General features: G+C 49.8%; 1 protein-coding gene across 4 annotated transcripts in view; it reads left to right on the top strand.

Annotated features, from left to right (window-relative positions):
• The first annotated feature begins 1,581 nt into the window (after positions 1-1,581).
• HM13 (histocompatibility minor 13) overlaps positions 1,582-20,833 on the top strand; it is a 31,970-nt gene continuing 12,718 nt past the window's right edge. For all 4 annotated transcript variants that reach the window (XM_074969496.1, XM_074969498.1, XM_074969499.1 and 1 more), the window contains exons 1-6: positions 1,582-1,811; positions 4,066-4,164; positions 11,536-11,618; positions 13,561-13,649; positions 14,623-14,708; positions 14,877-15,002. In XM_074969496.1, the coding sequence (XP_074825597.1) occupies positions 1,617-1,811; positions 4,066-4,164; positions 11,536-11,618; positions 13,561-13,649; positions 14,623-14,708; positions 14,877-15,002 (678 nt within the window). In that variant the 5' untranslated portion in view covers positions 1,582-1,616. The remainder of the gene's footprint in view (positions 1,812-4,065; positions 4,165-11,535; positions 11,619-13,560; positions 13,650-14,622; positions 14,709-14,876; positions 15,003-20,833) is intronic.

Genomic DNA, 20,833 nt, shown 5'->3' with positions numbered 1-20,833 from the left:
TTTCTATAGCCATCTGGCCTTGCCCCGTCACAATACCTATTAGTCAAGGGGCTAAGACAACTAGCCCGGGGTAAGCACAAAAGACGGGGGAAGGGGCTACACTGCTGAGGCTCTGGGTGAAACCATCTCCCCTGCTAGGAGTTCTGCCAAGATCCTCTTGGTGCTGCTTGGGGGCTCTATCAGCCTGGGGTTAGCAGGAGGTTGATTAGCTAAAAGCTGTTGGATGGGAGAATGGGGCTCTGCTTCTTCCCTCCTGGCAAGAACGTCTTTGTGGTCCTGTGGCAAGGGATCCCCTACTCTACCCTGCAGGGGACAAAGGTCACGGGCTCAAGGATGGAGGGCGGGTCCCAGCTTGGGGGAGAAGAGAGGGGCCTGGGGATAGGGCTTAAGGGTGGGACAGGCCTGGCCCATGGGTGGGTATGGTTGCCAACCCTCCAGGATTGTCCTGGAGTCTCCAGGAATTAAAGATTATGTCTTGTGAGGAAACCTCCAAAAATACGTCCAGCTAAAATTTGCCACTCTCGAGTATGGGTCGTGGCCTGGGGGGAGGATATGGGCCTGGAGGTGGGGCCCAGGCCAGGAGCAGGGAGGATGGGGTCTGGGGATCTAGGGAGGGGCAGGGCCAGGGGTGGGGGTCGGACGTGGGCCTGGAGGTGGGGCCCAGGCTGGGGGGCCAGGCCAGGAGCAGGGAGGACGGGGGCTGGGGATCTAGGGAGGGGCAGGGCCGGGAGTGGGGGTCCCGGCCTAGGGGGAGGTCGTGGGCCTGAAGGTGGGGCCCAGGCTGGGGGCCCAGGCCAGGAGCAGGGAGGACGGGGGCTGGGGATCTAGGGAGGGGCAGGGCCGGGGGTGGGGGTCCCAGCATGGAGCGGGGGGCCGAGGCCAGGAGCAGGGAGTACGGGGGCTGGGGATCTAGGGAGGGGCAGGGCCGGGAGTGGGGGTCCCGGCCTAGGGGGAGGTCGTGGGCCTGAAGGTGGGGCCCAGGCTGGGGGCCCAGGCCAGGAGCAGGGAGGACGGGGGCTGGGGATCTAGGGAGGGGCAGGGCTGGGGGTGGGGGTCCCGGCCTGGGGGAGGACGTGGGCCTGGAGGTGGGGCCCAGGCTGGGGGGCCAGGCCAGGAGCAGGGAGAACGGGGTCTGGGGATCTAGGGAAGGGCAGGGCCGGGGGTGGGGGTCCTGGCCTGGGGGAGGACGTGGGCCTGGAGGTGGGGCCCAGGCTGGGGGGCCAGGCCAGGAGCAGGGAGGACGGGGGCTGGGGATCTAGGGAGGGGCAGGGCCGGGGGTGGGGGTCCCGGCCTGGAGCGGGGGGCCGAGGCCAGGAGCAGGGAGGACGGGGGCTGGGGATCTAGGGAGGGGCAGGGCCGGGGGTGGGGGTCCCGGCCTGGGGGGAGGATGGGCCCAGGGCGGGGCGCTGGTCTAGGCCTAGGCCTGTCCCTGGCTCATCCCGGGTTGGTGCAGCCGTAGCTGCGGGTCCCCTTGGTAACGGAGCCGGCTCGGTTGCTAGGGGGCGGGGCCGGGCCGGCGCACGCGCGCGTCTCACTTCCGGCTCTTAAGGGAACGTGTCCCTGCGGCGGCGGGGCGGCCGGGCCGGAAGTGCGGACCGCGTTGGGGGCAGGCGGCGATGGCGGAGCAGGCTACGGCTCCCATGAGCGAAGCGCACAACGTGAGCGGGCCCGGGGAGGCCCCCGCCGCCGGCCCGGTGCGCCCGCCCGCCACCCCCGAGGGCATGGCCCTGGCCTACGGCAGCCTGGTGCTCATGGCGCTGCTGCCCATCTTCTTCGGGGCGCTGCGCTCCGTCACCTGCGCCAAGAGCAAGGTAACCTCCGGGCCCCCTCCCCCCCCCCCCGGACCGGACCGGACCGGACACCCCCGCCCGGACCGGGCCCCCCTTCTCCCCTCCCGGCCCGGGCCCCCCTCGTGGGACTCATCCTCTGCAGCACCCCCTTTGCGCGTCTGGGGCAGCCCCCAGGTACCTCCCGCGCTGCGGGGCCCTGATTCCGCGTATTGCTGCGCTGGTTGGACCCCCCCCCCCGACCCCCCGCCACAAGGGGCCTGGGACCCCCCAGTGACAGATCAGCCTTTTGCTGTGGTCCCCACTGCTCCCCTGAGACACCCAGGATTGTTCTGATCGCGGACGTTCCCTTCTCATGCTGTGGAGAGAAAAGTCCTGAGCCACCTCCAGGGTCTGGGACCCATATACGCACACATGGGGGGCCCCACAGCGTTTTCATTACCCCCCCAGGTATTACTGCTCCCTTCCTGGCAAAATATGCTTTCTAGCTACTGGTCCTTCACCCCTGTTTGTGGCCCACAGGGTTTTGCTTTCATCCTCTAGTCCTGCCTTCGTTCTCCCCTTCATGAGAGAAGTACCCATAGGGTATCTCTGCCTTATTGGTTATTGCCCCCTGGGTAGTGCCCCTGCTGGTTCAGGAGGAGTTCCTGTATCCTTGGAAAGCTTCTAAGCCCCATCATCCCTTTTTGAGTAATGCGTCCACCAGAGAGAGTTGATCCTGGGTTCTGTTTCTACCTCTCTGGCCTTCTCCCCAGAAAAGCTCCTGCTTCCTTTCACTATCCTCCACAGAGATGCTTTCCCTGTCTGAGAGAATTCTGCTCCCCTTCAGCTTTAGGTTAAATAAACACCTCTCAGAGTGTCTGCCTCACTGCAGGAGACTGCGTTGGATAACCTCCCAAGGTCCGTTCTAACCCTGCATTTCTATGATTCTGTGCATTATCCTGTCCCCTTCTTGGGGGGGTGTCTAGTAATGATAGCTCACCTTGGTTTTCCCAGTTATATCACATTTTCTTCCCTAATGGCTAGTTTTGGGAGTTTATCATAGCTGTGTTGTTCAGTGTGCGCTAGATGGAAATAAAGCTGCGGGGTTAACAACAGACCTTGCTGCAGAAAATGAGTGATTCTTTGGGTACTTAGATGCTGTCTTGATCTGGGGACTGCTGTGCAGCAGCCAGCTGTATGCTCTATATGAGTCGTCACTACTTTCATATGTTGTTTTGCATAAGTGGTAGCACTAGGGTGCATATCTCTCAGGCAGGATTGCAAGTGTGTTGTGAAAGTTTCTGTGTCTTGATTAGCCAAACAGCTAATGCCAAGTGTAGAGTGCAGGCAGCTGTTTGGTAACCATCACTAGACAGGTTTCAGGGTAGCAGCCGTGTTAGTCTGTATTCGCAAAAAGAAAAGGAGGACTTGTGGCACCTTAGAGACTAACCAATTTATTTGAGCATAAGCTTTCGTGAGCTACAGCTCACTTCATCGGATGCATCAGCCTTTTCTTTGTGCATCACTAGACAGTAGACTGCTAGCCATCATGCTCTGCTGTGTGGTCTCGGTACCACAGCAAGGCTCTTGATGTCACAGAGAGGATGCAATGTAGGGGAATAAAAGGTCATATCAGGAATTGAGGACCTATATTGAGAGAACCAGACTTTTTTGTGTAAAACAAGAGACTTCAAGTTACCTAACAGAAGCTTCCAAAATTATTTAAAGGAATTTACAAAATGAATACATCTTTCACACTCGTAAGGGGCTCAGTACAAGGGCGCATCCTAAGAATGTGATGAGTAAAAGGTGGCTGGACAAAACTGTCATTCAGTGGGTAATAAACATATGGCATACACAGATGGGAAAGCTAAATGAAGCCAAAAATATGAATAATGTTGAAACAGTTCCGATGCAAGAATAGCACAGGGAATGCAGAGCCAGCAGTGTCCAACACTGGCCTCTGCTAGGGGAGTAGGAAGAGAGAAATGGGGAGGGAGGTCAGCTCAGAAGGCCCGCTGCTTTCTTCCCAAGGGAAAAAGTAGTAAACTCTGGCAAGTCCTGCTAGGACAAAGGTGGGCAGGTATGTTTCCATATCAGTTTCTGCTTTTAATAAAGGCTCAGCAAGGATGACTGGAAGCCAGCAAGAAACTTATTTCCGTGTGAGCCCAGTGTTGATTAGTTCTGCACAGTCCAGCAAACTGATAGCACTGCTGGTGCTTCTGGACCTCTTCTCCCCAATGTGTTGATATGGAGAGCAGGTTAATCCACAGATGTGCTCTTCTTCTCTCTCTAGAATGCCTCAGATATGCCAGAGACTATTACCAGTCGGGACGCTGCTCGCTTTCCCATTGTTGCCAGTTGCACCCTCTTCGGACTCTACCTCTTCTTTAAAGTAAGTAAGCCACTTACATCCTGTGGTGTTGGGGGCCATAGAAATGTGTAAATTCCCTTCTTTGCTCGTTGTTTGTTTTAACCTCTCTACCTTACTGCATTCATGTTTAAATCACATCAAGACTGATCACAGCCTGCAGTGCAGACATCTCAAAGAGGAGTCTGAAAGGCTCTTTTTGGCTTGCTGTATTATGATCTCTAGAATCTGGGTGCACACTATGTTGAAATTGCGCAGGTTTTAGAGATCCTTGCAACATTGCTAGGCAGTGAGAGACATGAGGGATGGCGTGTCAGCCTATATTCTGAATTATCTGACTTTTATGGCAAGTCTGAGTCTGTGTACAAATAAGTGCTTATAAAATAAGACCAAAGAGCCAGTGACAATTTTGAGTCGCTTCTCAGACTACTAAGCACGTGTCCTTCCTTGACGCATTGTAGTGCTGGCTCTGAAGTCTGAGATGTACTAACTCAGTAGTTCTCAAAGCCGGTCCGCTGCTTGTTCAGGGAAAGCCCCTGACGGGCCGGACCAGTTTGTTTACCTGCCGCATCTGCAGGTTCGGCTGATCACGGCTCCCAGTGCCTGCGGTTCGCCGCTCCAGGCCAATGGGGGCTGCAGGAAGGGCGGCCAGCACATCCCTTGGCCCGCACCTCTTCCTGCAGCCCCCATTTGCGATCGGCCGAACCCGCAGATGCGGCAGGTAAACAAACCGGTCCGGCCTGCCAGGGGCTTTCCCTGAACAAATGGCGGACCGGCTTTGAGAACCACTGTACTAATTGATAACTCAGTGACCTGGCTGAAAGCAGAGGAGAAGGAAGAATCTAAAGTTCAGATACCTTCAGACTTTGTGTCATATTCCTTTCCTGCTGTAAGCAGTCTTAGGCATTGATAAATGCCGGCTATCCAGCTAACTGAGAAGGTAAAAGGTGACATTGTCTATAAGTAAAAATAATCTACCGCATGTTTCGTAGGGAAAGCCTCAGAGAAATACATCATCTCAGGTTACATGAAAATGCCAGAACTGTAGCTAGAAGTCATGGCAGTAAGGGCTTTAGGCCTTGTATATGAGAATAGTGGCACTGATATAACTAAATGGACTTAGGCCTCATCTCTGGGTATGTCTACACTACGAAATTAAGTCGAATTTATAGAAGTCGGTTTTGTAGAAAGCGTTTTTATATAGTTGATTGTGTGTCCCCCACACAAATGCTCTAAGTGCATGTAGTCAGCGGAGTGTGTCCACAGTACCGAGGCAACCGTCGACTTCCAGAGCGTTGCACTGTGGGTAGCTATCCCACAGTTCCTGCAGTCTCCGCCGCGCATTTGAATTCTGGGTAGAAATCCCAATGCCTGATGGGGCTAAAACATTGTCGCGGGTGATTCTGGGTACATATAGTCAGGCCCCCTTCCCTCCCTCCTTCCGTGAAAGCAAGGGTAGACAATCGTTTTGCACCTTTTTTCTTGAGTTACCTGTGCAGACGCCATGCCACGGCAAGCATGGAGCCCGCTCAGCCAACCGTCGCCGTATGTCTCCTGGGTGCTGGCAGACGCGGTACTGCATTGATGCACAGCAATGGTTTATTGCCTTTTGGCAGCAGACAGTGCAGTATGACTGGTAGCCATCGTCGACGTAGTCCTGGGTGCTCTTTTAACCAACCTTGATGAGGTCAGGGGCCCCTGGGCAAACATGGGAGTTGACTCAGCCAGGTCATTTCCCTTTTAAGTGTCGTCTCATGGCAGTTGAGTCCTACTGGCAGTGCACTCTTTTAATCAGCAGCCAGCAGAAGATGATGGCCAGCAGTCATGCCGTCTTCTGCTGAGCACCCAGGAGATGACGATGGCTAGCAGTCGTACTGCACAGTCTGCTGCCAGCAAGATGTATAAAGATAGATGAAGTGGCTCAAAACAAGAAATAGACCAGATTTGTTTTATATTCATTTTCTCCTCCCTCCCTCCGTGAAATGAACAGCCTGCTAAACCCAGTTTTGAGTTCTATCCTTGAGGGGGCCATTCTGTTTCTCGCAAAGCCACCCCCTTTGTTGATTTTTAATTCCCTGTAAGCCAACCCTGTAAGCCATGTCGTCAGTCGCCCCTCCCTCCGTCAGGGCAATGGCAGACAATTGTTCCGCGCCTTTTTTCTGTGCAGACGTCATACCACGGCAAGCATGGAGCCTGCTCAGATCACTTTGGCAATTAGGAGCACATTAAACACCACATGCATTATCCAGCAGTATATGCAGCTCCAGAACCTGGGAAAGCGAAACCGGGCGAGTAGGCGACGTCAGCACGGTGACGAGAGTGATGAGGACGTGGACACAGACTTCTCTGAAAGCACGGGACCTGGCAATGTGGGGATCATGGTGCTAATGGGGCAGGTTCATGAGGTGGAACGCCGATTCTGGGCTCAGGAAACAAGCACAGACTGGTGGGACCGCATAGTGTTGCAGGTCTGGGACGATTCCTAGTGGCTGTGAAGCTTTTGCATGCGTAAGGGCACTTTCATGGAACTTTGTGACTTGCTTTCCCTTGCCCTGAGGCGCAAGAATACCAAGATGAGAGCAGCTCTCACAGTTGAGACGCGAGTGGCAATAGCTCTGTGGAAGCTTGCAATGCCAAACAGCTACCAGTCAGTCGGGAATCAATTTGGAGTGGGCAGATCTGCTGGGGGGCTGATGTGATGCAAGTACCCAACGCAATCAAAGATCTGCTGATATCGAGGGTAGTGACCCTGGGAAATGTGCAGGTCATAGTGGATGGCTTTGCTGCAATGGGATTCCCTAACTGTGGTGGGGCCATAGACGGAACCCACATCCCTGTCTTGGCACCGGACCACCAAGCTGGTGAGTACATAAACCACAAAGGGTACTTTTCAATCGTGCTGCAAGCACTGGTGGATCACAAGGGACGTTTCACCAACATCAACATGGGATGGCCAGGAAAGGTACATGACGCTCGCATCTTCAGGAACTCTGGTCTGTTTCAAAAGCTGCAGGAAGGGACTTTATTCCCAGACCACAAAATAACCGTTGGGGACGTTGAAATGCCTATAGTTATCCTTGGGGACCCAGCCTACCCCTTAATACCATGGCTCATGAAGCCATACACAGGCAGCCTGGACAGTAGTAGTCAGGATGGTGGTAGAATGTGCATTTGGACGTTTAAAAGCGCGCTGGTGCAGTTTACTGACTCGGTTAGACCTCAGCAAAACCAATATTCCCACTGTTATTACTGCTTGCTGTGCGCTCCACAATATCTGTGAGAGTAAGGGGGAGACGTTTATGGTGGGGTGGGAGGTTGAGGCAAATCTCCTGGCTGCTGGTTACACACAGCCAGACACCAGGGTGGTTAGAAGAGCACTGGAGGGCGCGGTGTGCATCAGAGAAGCTTTGAAAACCAGTTTCGTGACTGGCCAGGCTACGGTGTGAAAGTTCTGTTTGTTTCTCCTTGATGGAAACCCCCCGCCCCTTGGTTCACTCTACTTCCCTGTAAGCTAACCACCCTCCTCTCCTCCCTTCAATCACCGCTTGCAGAGGCAATAAAGTCGTTGCTTCACATTCATGCATTCTTTATTAATTCATCACACAAATAGGGGGATAACTACCAAGGTAGCCCAGGAGGGGTGGTGGTGGAGGAGGGAAGGACAAGGCCACACAGCACTTTAAAAGTTTAAAACTTATTGAATGCCAGCCTTCTGTTGCTTGGGCAATCCTCTGGAGTGGCTGGGTGGCAGGAGGCCCCCCCCCCACCGCGTTCTTGGGCGTCTGGGTGAGGAGGCTATGGAACTTGGGGAGGAGGGTGGTTGGTTACACAAGGGCTGTAGCGGCAGTCTGTGCTCCTGCTGCCTTTCCTGCAGCTCAACCATACGCTGGAGCATATTAGTTTGATCCTCCAGCAGCCTCAGCATTGAGTCCTGCCTCCTCTCATCACGCTGCCGCCACCTTTCAGCTTCAGCCCTCTCTTCAGCCTGCCACTTACTGTCTTCAACCCGCCACCTCTCCTCCCGGTCATTTTGTGCTTTCCTGCACTCTGACATTGTCTGCCTCCACGCATCGTCTGTGCTCTGTCAGTGTGGGAGGACAGCATGAGCTCAGAGAATACTTCATCACGAGTGTGTTTTTTTCGCCTTCTAATCTTCGCTAGCCTCTGGGAGGGAGAAGATCCTGTGATCCTTGAAACACATGCAGCTGGTGGAGGGGGGAAAAAAAAGGGACAGTGGTATTGAAAAAGACACATTTTATAGAATAATGGGTACACTCTTTCACGGTAAACCTTGCTGTTAACATTACATACATAGCACATGTGCTTTTGTTCCAAGGTCGCATTTTGCCTCCCCCCACCGCATGGCTACCCCCTCAACCCTCCCCGTGGCTAACAGCGGGGAACATTTCTGTTCAGCTACAGGCAAACAGCCCAGCAGGAACGGGCACCTCTGAATGTCCCCTTAAGAAAAGCACCCTATTTCAACCAGGTGACCATGAATGATATCACTCTCCTGAGGATAACACAGAGAGATAAAGAACGGATGTTGTTTGAACCCCAGCAAACATACACTGCAATGCTTTGTTCTACAATGATTCCCAAGTACGTGCTACTGGCCTGGAGTGGTAAAGTGTCCTACCATGGTGGATGGAATAAGGCTGCCGTCCCCAGAAACCTTTTGCAAAGGCTTTGGGAGTACGTCCAGGAGAGCCGGGAATGCCAGGGCAAATTAATCATTAAACATGCTTGCTTTTAAACCATGTATAGTATTTTAAAAGGTACACTCACCAGAGGTCCCTTCTCTGCCTGGCGGGTCTGGGAGGCAGCCTTGGGTGGGTTTGGGGGGGACTGGCTCCAGGTCCAGGGTGAGAAACAGTTCCTGGCTGTCGGGAAAACCGGTTTCTCCGCTTGCTTGCTGTGAGCTATCTACAACTTCGTCATCATCGTCTTCCTTGTCCCCAAAACCTGCTTCCATGTTGCCTCCATCTCCATTGAAGGAGTCAAACAACACAGCTGGGGTAGTGGTGGCTGAACCTCCTAAAATGGCATGCAGCTCATCATAGAAGCGGCATGTTTTGGGCTCTGACCCGGAGCGGCCGTTTGCCTCTCTGGTTTTCTGGTAAGCTTGCCTCAGCTCCTTAAGTTTCACGCGGCTCTGCTTTGGGTCCCTGTTATGCCTCTGTCCTTCGTGCCCTGGGAGATTTTGACAAATGTTTTGGCATTTCGAAAACTGGAACGGAGTTCTGATAGCATGGATTCCTCTCCCCACACAGCGATCAGAGCCCGTACCTCCCGTTCAGCCCATGCTGGAGCTCTTTTGCGATTCTGGGACTCCATCATGGTCACCTCTGCTGATGAGCTCTGCATGGTCACCTGCAGCTTGCCACGCTGGCCAAACAGGAAATTGAAATTCAAAAGTTCGTGGGCCTTTTCCTGTCTACCTGGCCAGTGCATCTGAGTTGAGAGCGCTGTCCAGAGCGGTCACAAGGGAGCACTCTGGGATAGCTCCCGGAGGCCAATACCATCTAATTGTGTCCATAGTACCCCAAATTCGACCCGGCAAGGCCGATTTCAGCGCTGATCCCCTTGTCGGGGGTGGAGTAAGGAAATTGATTTTAAGAACCCTTTAAGTCGAAAAAAAGGGCTTCGTTGTGTGCACGGGTGCAGGGTCAAATCGATTTAACGCTGCTAAATTCGACCTCAACTCCTAGTGTAGACCAAGGCTCTATGAGAATGTTTGTACTAAAGTTGACTTTAAATTATATAGTTATACCTGTACCAATCCCTTATGTAGCTGCACTTAAGGTGGCAAATTACCAATTTCGACTGAAGCTTAAACTGGCTTAAGCGTGTCTACGTGGTGGGGGTGGGATGTAAAGGCCTAAATAGTTTACAATTTAAAATCAGCTTAGTTAAAGTGGTACAGCCTTTCTTTTATTGAGGAGCCTTAGTTAAGAATTAATTTCAACTGCAATTTTAATCCTTCAGCATTTACAACTTTCTCATACTTCTCTGCACTGTAATCTTCCATTCTTGGTCGTTAGCCAAGGGGGAATTTATTTTTAGAATACTTGAATGAAATTGGTTCAGATATATTTGAGTTATATGAGCACTGGGGCAGGGGGAATACTTCTCTAGAAATACCATCTGGATAGGGTTCTCACTCCTGGAATAGGGGAGACCACAAGCCAGGATCCCTACTATTTATGGCATCCCCCCACCATCTTTACAAATGCTGCCCATCAAGCATTCTGGTCAGTTCCTTCTTGACTGTGGTCAGAGAAGGTGTTCCCCCTAAGAAATCCAATCTCCTGTGGTGTCAGGATGCTAGCAGGACTCCTCGGGTACCTTTACCGTCCCTTATCTTTTGGTCATGCCAGGGGTGGCTGTGAAGTGTCTCGAGGGAAAGCACTAAACGTGTGCAATGTGGACAAATTAATGTTGCTACGTGAGCCTTCACTTGGACAGGTTTAAAATAGTTACCATGATGTTACTCTGCATTAAGCATTTGTATTTTAATTTCTCTCTATTTTAAGAGACTACAAGAAAAGATCAAAGGCTGCCTGAAGTGCTTCTTGGCAAATTTACCTAGGTTACAAATGTGCGTGTGAGAGAGAAAATGAATGCAGGCTATAAGGCTGCACATGCATTTCAGAGGGGTAGGGGTTCTCATAATATCCTCAGATAAACTAGGGTGGAGCATGAGTTTAGGATGCCTTTGGAACTGAAGGGGTAGGGGGAATGCTGCCTTAATTCAGTTTTCATAGAAATGTAGGGCTGGAAGAGACCTCAAGAGGTTATCTAGTCCAGACTCTGTCAACCTCTTTGTCATTTTTTGTATTCAGGCTGTTGCATGAATTTAACAAACAATTTCATGCTCCAATCACATGCTGAATTTTTCTCCAAAGGAGAATTGTGTGGGGAAAAAACGAGTGCCCTTTCCTGCAATTTTTTGATTAAGCCATTTTGAATAGCTCGCTGTTGCAGGTGGTAGCATAGACCCCGGAGGTGGCCACCTATCCCACATGACCCTTATTATGGGATCCGGGGACTAGTCATTGATTTTAATTCCTTTTTTGTTTTAACCCCGCGGTATGAAATATAGTAAATATGTTAAAAGAAAAGGAGTACTTGTGACACCTTAGAGACTAACCACAAGTCCTCCTTTTCTTATTGCGAATACAGACTAACACGGCTGATACTCTGAAACCAGTAAATATGTTGAGTTCCCTTAGTCATTCTTAGTCACTTGTCACAACTGTGACCAGAAAGCAGTGACCAGTAACGTGCTAGTTACATCACAGCTGCTTCACATGCAAAGGGGTTCTTGCGTTTTCTGCCACCTGCAAAAAGGGAATTGCTATTATAACCGAATCTCGGGTTTTTGCCTTCCAGATCTTCTCTCAAGAATATATCAACCTGTTGCTGTCTATGTATTTCTTTGTCTTGGGGATCCTAGCCCTGTCTCACACCATCAGGTAAAAAATGGGGGAGGGTACCTCAATATTGTATGGTAAACTCTGTCCTGGTGACTAGGGGAGCGTATAGGGAAGTGCCCTATGGTGTATGTGCACCTAGAAGGGGGCAGATTGGACTTGTTTATTCCCAGAGTGCTGTTACCTTACAGCAGTAGTAATACGACCTAGCACTTTTCATCAGTAGAACTCTAAGCAGTTTACAAAGGAGGGCAGCATCATTATCTCTGACTTACAGACAGGGAAGCTGAGGCATAGAGTGGAGAAGTGACTTGCCCAAGGTCATACAGCAGACCAATGGCTGAGCCAGGTGTAGACCCTGGCTATCCCAAGCCCCAGGCTCGTGGACAAAGCACTGGGCTATGCAGCCTGCAAAGGAGTTTGGATTTATGCTCTTACTGCACCATAGGTGTGCCTGGCCAGCAAGGCACTGTCCCTCTCCTGAGGAGCTAACAGTGTATGTTGTATTTAAACAGCAGAGAGAGCACGTTTTGCTTTGAACAGCAACCGTGAGAGATGGTTCTGAAGTCCTCAGTGGGCTTTTATTGACAGAGCTTGTGCCTCAGCAAAGCCAGTTGGGAAATTGGTTTACAAAGCACAAACCTCAGTGAAAACTGCAGGCTAAATTCTCATCTGCACTGGGACACAATGTGATACAGTTGGGGAAACAGGTGGAATTGGGCCACCGTTCTGCTCCATCCCTCATGCCTGCGGCTAGTCACACCTCCCAGTGCAAGTTAGAGCAGTCTCAGTGCATTACACCAGCAAGGTTCACTAGAGTATGGTGTACTCCAGCCCACCCCCTCCTGCCCCACACACCAGAGGGGGCAGCTCTGCAAGCTTTGCACTAGCTGAGGATTCCCTCTTTCCAGGGGGAACTGGTTACCCACTGAAAGAGCATTTCAGGTCCCTTTGCACCTTAGAGTAGGGTGGGATCTGGCCTTGGATGTTGCAGTCTCATCTGAGCTTTTCTAGAAAAGTCAAGTTATTGTGGGGTTGGGGAATCAGCTTCCTGTTTCCTGAGCTTTTTGGGGGTGGTGTGGGGAGCGGAAAGACGCCTTCCTTTAGATTACAGGATTTTGAACCCTACCCAGATCCCTCTGACTTCTGATATTGGTTCCACTAGCCTCTGCAAACCCAGGAGATTGTGGGCTTTTGGGACAGGGATAACTTCCCCAGGCTTTTGGATTATGGTGTTTTGCCTTTTTCTCTTTTAGTTGTGCTGACTCAAACACATTAGCTACTCCCTGAGACGGTAGTGCTGGTGTCGGGCTTCGAATGGGGGTCTCTCCACTCCAAGTCTCTGATCCAGGAGACTTGTGGGATGCTGCAACAAGTTACGCTAGAAACTGTTAGGTGGGCTGGGGCATGCAGAGGGCAATCCAGGGTGAGCCGCAGCCTCACGGCTTTAGGAGGTGTGATGGATGGGAAATGAGAACAGCCACTCCTGAGCGCAAGCAGAATTGGGATTGGGCTTCTCTCCCTCCAGTGGAGCTCTCCTTTCTCTCTGGCTAATGCTAAGCCAGCCCTGCCATGGGTGACTTTGAAAAGCATTGGAATGCAGCCAATTGCACCAAATTGGCATGCTTCCAAAATATACCCAGCAGTGGTTCCCCTGCAGGCCTCCTTCCCACCCACCCCCCCCCGCCAATTCCCCCGCCCAAATTGGTTTGAATACTGCCTATAACCCTACTAAGACTGTCTTCTGCCAGTTAGAGCCTGGTGATGGAGTCACAGCCCTGGCTGTGCCACTATCTCAGGAACATTCAGCAAGTCACTTCATTTTTCTGTACTTGAGTTTCCCCATCTGTACAGTGGGGATAGGGTAGAGGTGTTGGGACTTAATGTTTGTAATGTGAATTACAGTCATCCTGGAGGTAATAGGGAAAGGCATTGAATTCACAGGTGCTTCTGCAGGATTGACCTCCCCCCATCTCTATTTCAGCCCTGTCATGAACAAATTCTTCCCAGCTAACTTCCCCTGCAAACAGTACCAGCTTCTCTTCACCCAGGGCTCAGGGGAAAACAAGGAAGGTATGTCCATTTTGCCTGCTTTCCCTTGGGACTTTTTGTTCTACCTTTGTTTCCTGCTTCATGTGCTCTCACTCTCTCAGCTTGTCAATTTTCAACCCTTCATTGAATCAGAATATTTTGGACTCTGCCTCTCATTCCCCACGCCACGCTGCTATGGCCTGCTTGGATGTACCTAGCGCTCTTTAGATACTGTGCATGTGCTGTTAGACACCAAAGCCGAGGTCCTCCCTGCCTGCTGCCTTTTGGTCAGATGGAAGATCCCAGTATCAGGGTGCTGCAGAAATCAAACTGATAAAAATATTAATAATGAATTCTCTTTATCTAAGGCTTTTAAGTAATCTAGTGCTGTCTCCACTGCTCCTGATCTCCACCTGCTGATGGTCTATGAACAAGTAGAATATGCTTCACCTAGCTGAAAAAGTACTTCCTGCTAATTAACTGTGTGAATGTGAAAGGCGAAAAGGCATCCCCCTCCTGAGACAGCTGTGTGTATACAATCCCAGTGAACCTGAGTTCAGGTTCCTTCCTGGCAGCAAGACAATCTGCCGAGGAAGAGTGGCCTGGTTGAAAGGAAAGGTCCTGATTTTCCAAGTTCAGCTCTGAATGGACACCTAACTTGCATGTGGTTACTGCAGAATTGGTCACTTGCACGTGCAGTGTCACTCCGACACTCGTTTGGGAAAGTTGTCACGGTGGTCCTGTGTTGCTCACCTGCTGTGTGTGTGTGTGTGTGTGTGTGTGTATATATATATATATACACACACACACACACATACACTAGTCCCTGCTCTCTCTCTCTCTATATATATATACACACACACACACATACACTAGTCCCTGCTCTCTCTCTCTCTCTCTATATATATATATACACACGCGCGCGCACACACACACACTAGTCCCTGCTCTGCCTATGGGAGAGTGGGAGGAGTTGCGCAGGCCAGATGGAATCATGCTGTTATGTTTGTTACAGAAATAGTGAATTATGAGTTTGATTCCAAGGACCTTGTGTGCTTGGCCATGAGCAGCGTCGTTGGAGTCTGGTACCTGCTGAGGAAGGTAAGAAAGGGAACAAAGCAGCGGTGGGATATTCAAACTAGGAAGGGGGAGGAACAGCCCCTAGATCAAACTTGGGAGTCTCTTGGTAATCTGCCTGCGAGGAATAGGCAGTTTGTGCGGCTGGCTGTGCTGAGCCAGATCCATCTTCCTGTTGTGTTTGGCCCTTAGCACTGGATTGCAAACAATCTCTTTGGACTGGCGTTCTCTCTCAATGGCGTGGAGCTCCTGCATTTGAACAACGTCAGCACTGGCTGCATCCTGCTCGGGGGCCTCTTCATCTACGATGTGTTCTGGGTAAGCAGGCACGGCTCGTGGGCATTGGCGGAGGAGGATGAGCAGTGACACATCACCCCTGTTCTGTAGGTTTTCTGGCAGAGGTGTCCATATAGGATGTCCTGCTAATTTTGGGAAAGGAGGGAATACTGGAAACCGGGTGTATGCTTTCTCCTCTGCCCAAAAGCAAGGTGTGGGGGGAGGGGGAAATGACAGGGTGTTTGGTCAAAACTTAGCCCAGCAAATACTCTTCCAAATTATTCACTTAATTCCATAGGGTGGCTCCTGGAGCATGCATCTCTCCAGTGAGAGAAACCGGCTGCATTGCATAATGCAGCTGGCACCAGCACTGCTATCTGTTTGCTCTAGTATAGCTGGTTTTCTCAGCTGATTATCATGCTGTGCCTACAAGCAATCTCCAGCCAGCCTTCCTGGCTCTGTACAAAGGACTTGTCCTTGCTGCTTGATTTCATGTGTCTCTTCAGCGTTAAACAGTCACGTTGTAGCTCAGTGAGAATCGTTCACAATTTGGGATCCCAGGTGATGATTTTACAATAAGGGGAAGATAAATATGTTACTGAACATGCTACAGGTCCGTCTTGTAATGTTGGTGTGAAGTTTTGCTAGAATGTTTAAAGATTTTCCTTAGTCCTTGTGGCTGCTTCAAGGCCCAGGCTGCTGGAAAGTCCCTCTGGATACTGTCCTCTCTTTGGCCCTGGCTAGAGTTTCTGACCTCACTCCTTGGTTATAATAGACATTCTAATAGTGATTGCACCATTCTGTCATGCTCTTGTCTCTCTATATGGTAACTCTTGGATCTCACTGGCCAGGAACGAGCTGGCCTCTGATTTATAGGTCTACAGTTGGCTTAATCTAAACTAGATGCCATGAAATGACCAGGAATTGAAGAGGCCTGACAAACTCATGTTTAGTCCAACGAAAAGGTGCCAGTATTTAAAATGGACACGTTCCTCCAGATAATACAATAAAAATAGATGCCCAAAGAGCAAAATACAGTTGTCAGAAGCAGTCGTCACACTTCCTATTGAATTCAGTCCTATTTCAAGCTTCCAGACACACACTCTGCATTGTCTGCTAATTGAGGCCAAGTCAGCTGTTTGTACTTTTACTGAATGCCTTCATGTAAATTTAAGCCAATGGCAGGCACCCTCAATTTGGTCGACTTAATGTAGCCTCTCTACACACGCACATCATACGTCGTTTGGAAGCTTATGATGTCTACTTTAGGATGAGGTATGATATGGAGCTGTCAAGTGGTGCTGTTTCCATAGAAACAGGGATAAACAATGACACCATCACATGTTAAAGTGACCACATCGCAATATTTGCATTCACTTCTCTTAGTTTAATGTCTCTCTGTATTGTTGTTGTGATGCTTTGAGGTCATAATCTATTGTTAGATTTTGTTTTACCCTTGTATAGGTATCATTGAAATGCAATAGTGCTGGTGATGTTTCTAGTCAACCTCTTTATCATCATTACAATCTCTGAGTGTGTGGGCTAACACAGTCTTCGTTACCTGGGCATGTACCCAGTTCTGAGCAGGGAAGATTGGTCTGACCACAGACGCAGTTGATTATGCAGCAACCCCTATTGATACAGGCACAAATAAGTTCTTGTAGAAGCTCAGATGCCAACAGGCCCTTGAAGAATTACAGGAAATAATTCATCATCCACATTTTTCCACCCGTGTTGCAAAGGTGATCCACTATCTGGTGTACCTGTGTGCGAGGACATCCAAATCTTTATTTGCCAAGATGCTCTTTTGACATGCTCTTCAAAACTGTCCTCACATGGTGGGCGTTTGACTAGTGAGTTGTCCTTTTTGATGGCTAGATTGAGGCACAAGCAATTCAGATCTGTGGGTCTTCTTTTCTTTCTCACTCTGGTCAGACAGCACTGCTACCAACTTCCTTGCTGTAGAAATCGTAGCTTGTCTGTCCTCTCTCCCGGAAGCAGTAAGCTGTCTTTGTTTTAAGAACATTAAGCACAGATTTTTTTTCCCCCAACACCAAATAGGAATGACAGAATCACATTCTGTTAATGCAGGTACAGCAGGAGGTATGTTGCGGAAGTCAGGAATGAGTGTATCACAAATTGCACGCACAAGTATGAAGGGCAACACTTGTCAGTTGTGCTGGTAATGGAGCGTGTTTCAATCCACATGTTTATCTCTGTTCCATTTTTGGAAAGTAGTGAATAGCAAGTGCTACTGGAAAAATCTCCAGCCAGGAGGGGTGTTTGTGCTGTGTGTTTTCATGCACACTCAGGTATATTTTGAACCATATGGTCAGAGGGATTTTACAAGTGACTGCTTGCTGGATGCCACGTTTCGGCCTTGTCTACACTACAAAGTTTTGTCCGCAAAAGCTGCCTTTTGCCAACAAAACAGGAGAGGGGTGGTAAAACTCTGCTGTTTTGCCGACCGTATAAAACCATCTCAGCAAGAGGTGTAAAGCTTTTTGCCTCAAAGTTAAAGTGACAAAGTGTCAGTGTAGACGCTGCTGTTTGTTTTGTCAACATAACTGGCTTCCATCTGTATCCCACAATGCCCCCTGTGACAACTCGGCTCGCTGTTTTGATCTCTCCTGCCCTGTAGGCAGGCACCCCTCCTCTTTCAAAGCTCCGGGAAGTATCTGACAGCTCAGCATGCTCTGTTTGGGGAACAAAGGGCAAATCCTTAATGTGGAATGCTCCTGTTCTGCCCTGCACTAGGAACACAGCAGCAGGCAGACTGCTGTTTGGGGGGGGTGGGGGGCTGCTGTGACATTTCTCAGCACAGAGAGCTACAGAGCTGCTCAGGATGGCTCCCGGCAGCTGAGGAGGGTGTGGGAGAACTCAGGGAATCACAGAGCCATAGGCAGGCCAGCAGAGCAGGCTGCTACGGGAAAGACTGCTATGCAGACTCCAAGCAGAGCCAGGGGCTGATGTGGGGGGGTGTCCCTCTCCCCCTGCCTCAGGATAGGTCAGTCAGCCTGCTGTCCCCCTGCCCCAGACACACTACTCTCCTTCCCCTCCCCCAACCCCCCCCCACTTCAGTTGAAAAAGCATCCGACAATATACTGAGACATTGCAGACCCTTCCCAAAGCACCCTGCGATCTCTCTCTTGCACAGTGGGATAGCTACCCATAGTGCATTGGTCTGTGTCCGTGCGAGAGCTGTTAGTGTGGATGCACTCTGCCAACACAAGGAGCTAGTGAGGGCATGCAACTGCGATTTTAATTAAAGTTGGCTTAACTTTTGCTGACACAACTTTGTAGTGTAGACAAGGCCTTAGAAACTTCTTCCACAGAGGCACAGGGCATCCACCAATCCCCTGCTCTTTCTTGCATCCCTCCTCAGATCCTGTCCGGTGTTGTCTTTCTGCAGTTTTCACGGAGTTACGGTTGTATCAGCAGCCAATTCATCGAAGGTGTGGAATTGGAATGTGCCATCATTTCTATGGCAGCCATGGCACCTCTGATGTACCCTGTGGTTTCTCTGTTGCATGCTCTTAGCTTATTGATTCTTCCATCTTGAGCTTCCAGTTGATGTCCTAATTCATCTTTGTCTGTTCTTCTCATTGTTGTATCAGCATGGAAGAGGGACATAGGCACAGGTCCTAAGGACAGTTGCCATTGAAATATCCTCTCTGCACCTTGCTAAGGACAGGGCTCTGCGGAAAACATTTTCCGGACTGGTAGCTGCTGTGATTATCCCTTCCTGGCCAGACGTAAATGTGATCGTCTTGGCCATGTCAGCAAATGTTTTGGTGCCAGATTTCTTGCCTGGGCTGAAGAAGCTCTGGGTCTCATTGGAATCAAGTCACCGTTCATGAATCTGTTGGCTCTTCGCCGACAGCTGCTGTTTTCAGCAGACTCGCGTACATGTGGTGTTGCATGTAGGCCGGTAGCTCTGTTGGTAAGCACCTCTAGATCAGGGGTTCTTGCCACAATTTTTCTGGCGCTTCAGAGTGCGGCCACCAACTCTTGCTGATGGCCACTCAACAGTTTTACCTAAAACACTTTAGGAAAAACAAATATGCACATGTATATGGCCAAATCATAGTAATTTATTTATGCAGGGTTTTTTTGCAGACTAATAATAAAAATAGCTTACATTTGTCTCTTTTCTTTACTGGAGCTAAACAGAATAGAAACACAAATAAGGTGCTTTGTATGTTCTTGTCGTCTTTTATTGTTTTGCTTTTTTGCTGCATTTTTTTAGACTTGCTAGCTAGTAAACTTGCTTCTGTGAAAACTGATATTTGTACGTTTGCTGCTGTGAAAAGTGATATTAACAGACTGGTTAGCTGGCTGAGAGGCAGTGAAAACTGATATTAACAAATATCGCTTTTCACAGCAGACTTATTCAGCCCTGGCAAGCCAGGGAACAAATTAAGACTTGGATGGGGAGGTGGATAGGGAGGCACCAGGGGCGAGACGGGGCTGGTGAGCCCAGGGGTGGAGTCCTGCAGCTGAGGGATGGAGCCTACCACTGAGTAGCCAGAGTCCAAAGCCCCACAATCAGAGCCCGTGGCAGGAGCCTGCCGCCTGCCACACCAGGGCTGAAGCCAGAAGCCTGAGCCCCACTGTCCTGGGAAGATGGGAAACTCTCACTGGCTGTCTGCTCCTCCGGTGTTTGTGGCTCCAAAGGGGGGAAGGCCCAATCCCTCCTGGCAGCCCCAGAGGAGGGGCTGCTCCTTTCCTCCCCTCCCCCCCAAAATCACCACCCAGGAGACTGTGACTGCAAGAAAAGCCCTTGGTGGCCGCATGGAGCCACGATGGCCACATTTGAAAAACACTGCTCTAGATGTGATAAAGGGTCAAGTGGGTTTGTCATATTATTGCTGATATAGTTGGTAAGAGCTGTAACGTGCGCTTCCTCTCCCTTCAGTGCGGATAAAAGGACTTGTTTGTGGGGTTTGTCCTCACTACTACTTGTTAGACCACTTCTTTTTCTCAACGCTTTTGCATATTCATAATATGAAGCTGTGTGTTGTCATCTTTAACACCAATACTGACCTGTGTATCAAGTGTCACTGAATTAAAAAGCTAGTTTCTAGAATATTTCAAAGGCTAGTACTGCATGCGTAGGCAATTGCAAATTAAAAACCTTCTACCAGGCAGACTAGATGCGACATTGTATTTACAAAGGAAGAAGCATTACATTAGGAATTCGTGTACATTTATACCTACCCACCATGCAGGGCAAACTGTGGGCATGCAATCTACTGCTACTGGTTCACAACCTTCAGTGTGAAACTGATCTGGTCAGCAAATTTCAATTAAAAATATAAGAAAACTATTCTAATCACTTGTATTCTTAATTGTTAAAGTATCTCACACGGTGTGAAAACAGTTCATGTTGTTGTATTGCAAAATGTTGATATTCACCACTTTTGCCACATGCTAAGCAGCATAATTTCTGGGGGGAAATACCCACGCAAAACCAATACAAATCTTTTACTACATTGTTGTTTGGTAGTTTTCACCAATAAACACAACAATAAGGTGTTGAAATTAATTTAAACAGTAAAAACCTCAACTCATAGTCACGTTAGTGATTCTGGAACAGTTCAAAAAAAGACTCTCATTTTGTGTACCATTGTTTCACCTTGCATACAAGCTTATGGCACCACTTGACAGTTCCACATAATACTTCATCTAAACGTACCTAAAATAATCTTTCAAACAAGATATGATGTGGGCATGTGGAGAGCAAGTACTTTAAACTCCAGAAATATGGCCCTTTTGGGAGAATTGCTGCACTCCTATTACTCTGGCTTCACACTGAAGTAATGGGAATCGGAGCAAAAAATGAATTCTGTGACTGGTGGGAGCTCTGTCTC

This window comes from Natator depressus, chromosome 13 (genome assembly GCF_965152275.1).
Source record: "Natator depressus isolate rNatDep1 chromosome 13, rNatDep2.hap1, whole genome shotgun sequence".
Lineage (NCBI taxonomy): Eukaryota > Metazoa > Chordata > Testudines > Cheloniidae > Natator > Natator depressus.
The sequence above is the reverse complement of the archived record's forward strand: the minus strand, read 5'-3'. Positions and strand labels throughout refer to the sequence as shown.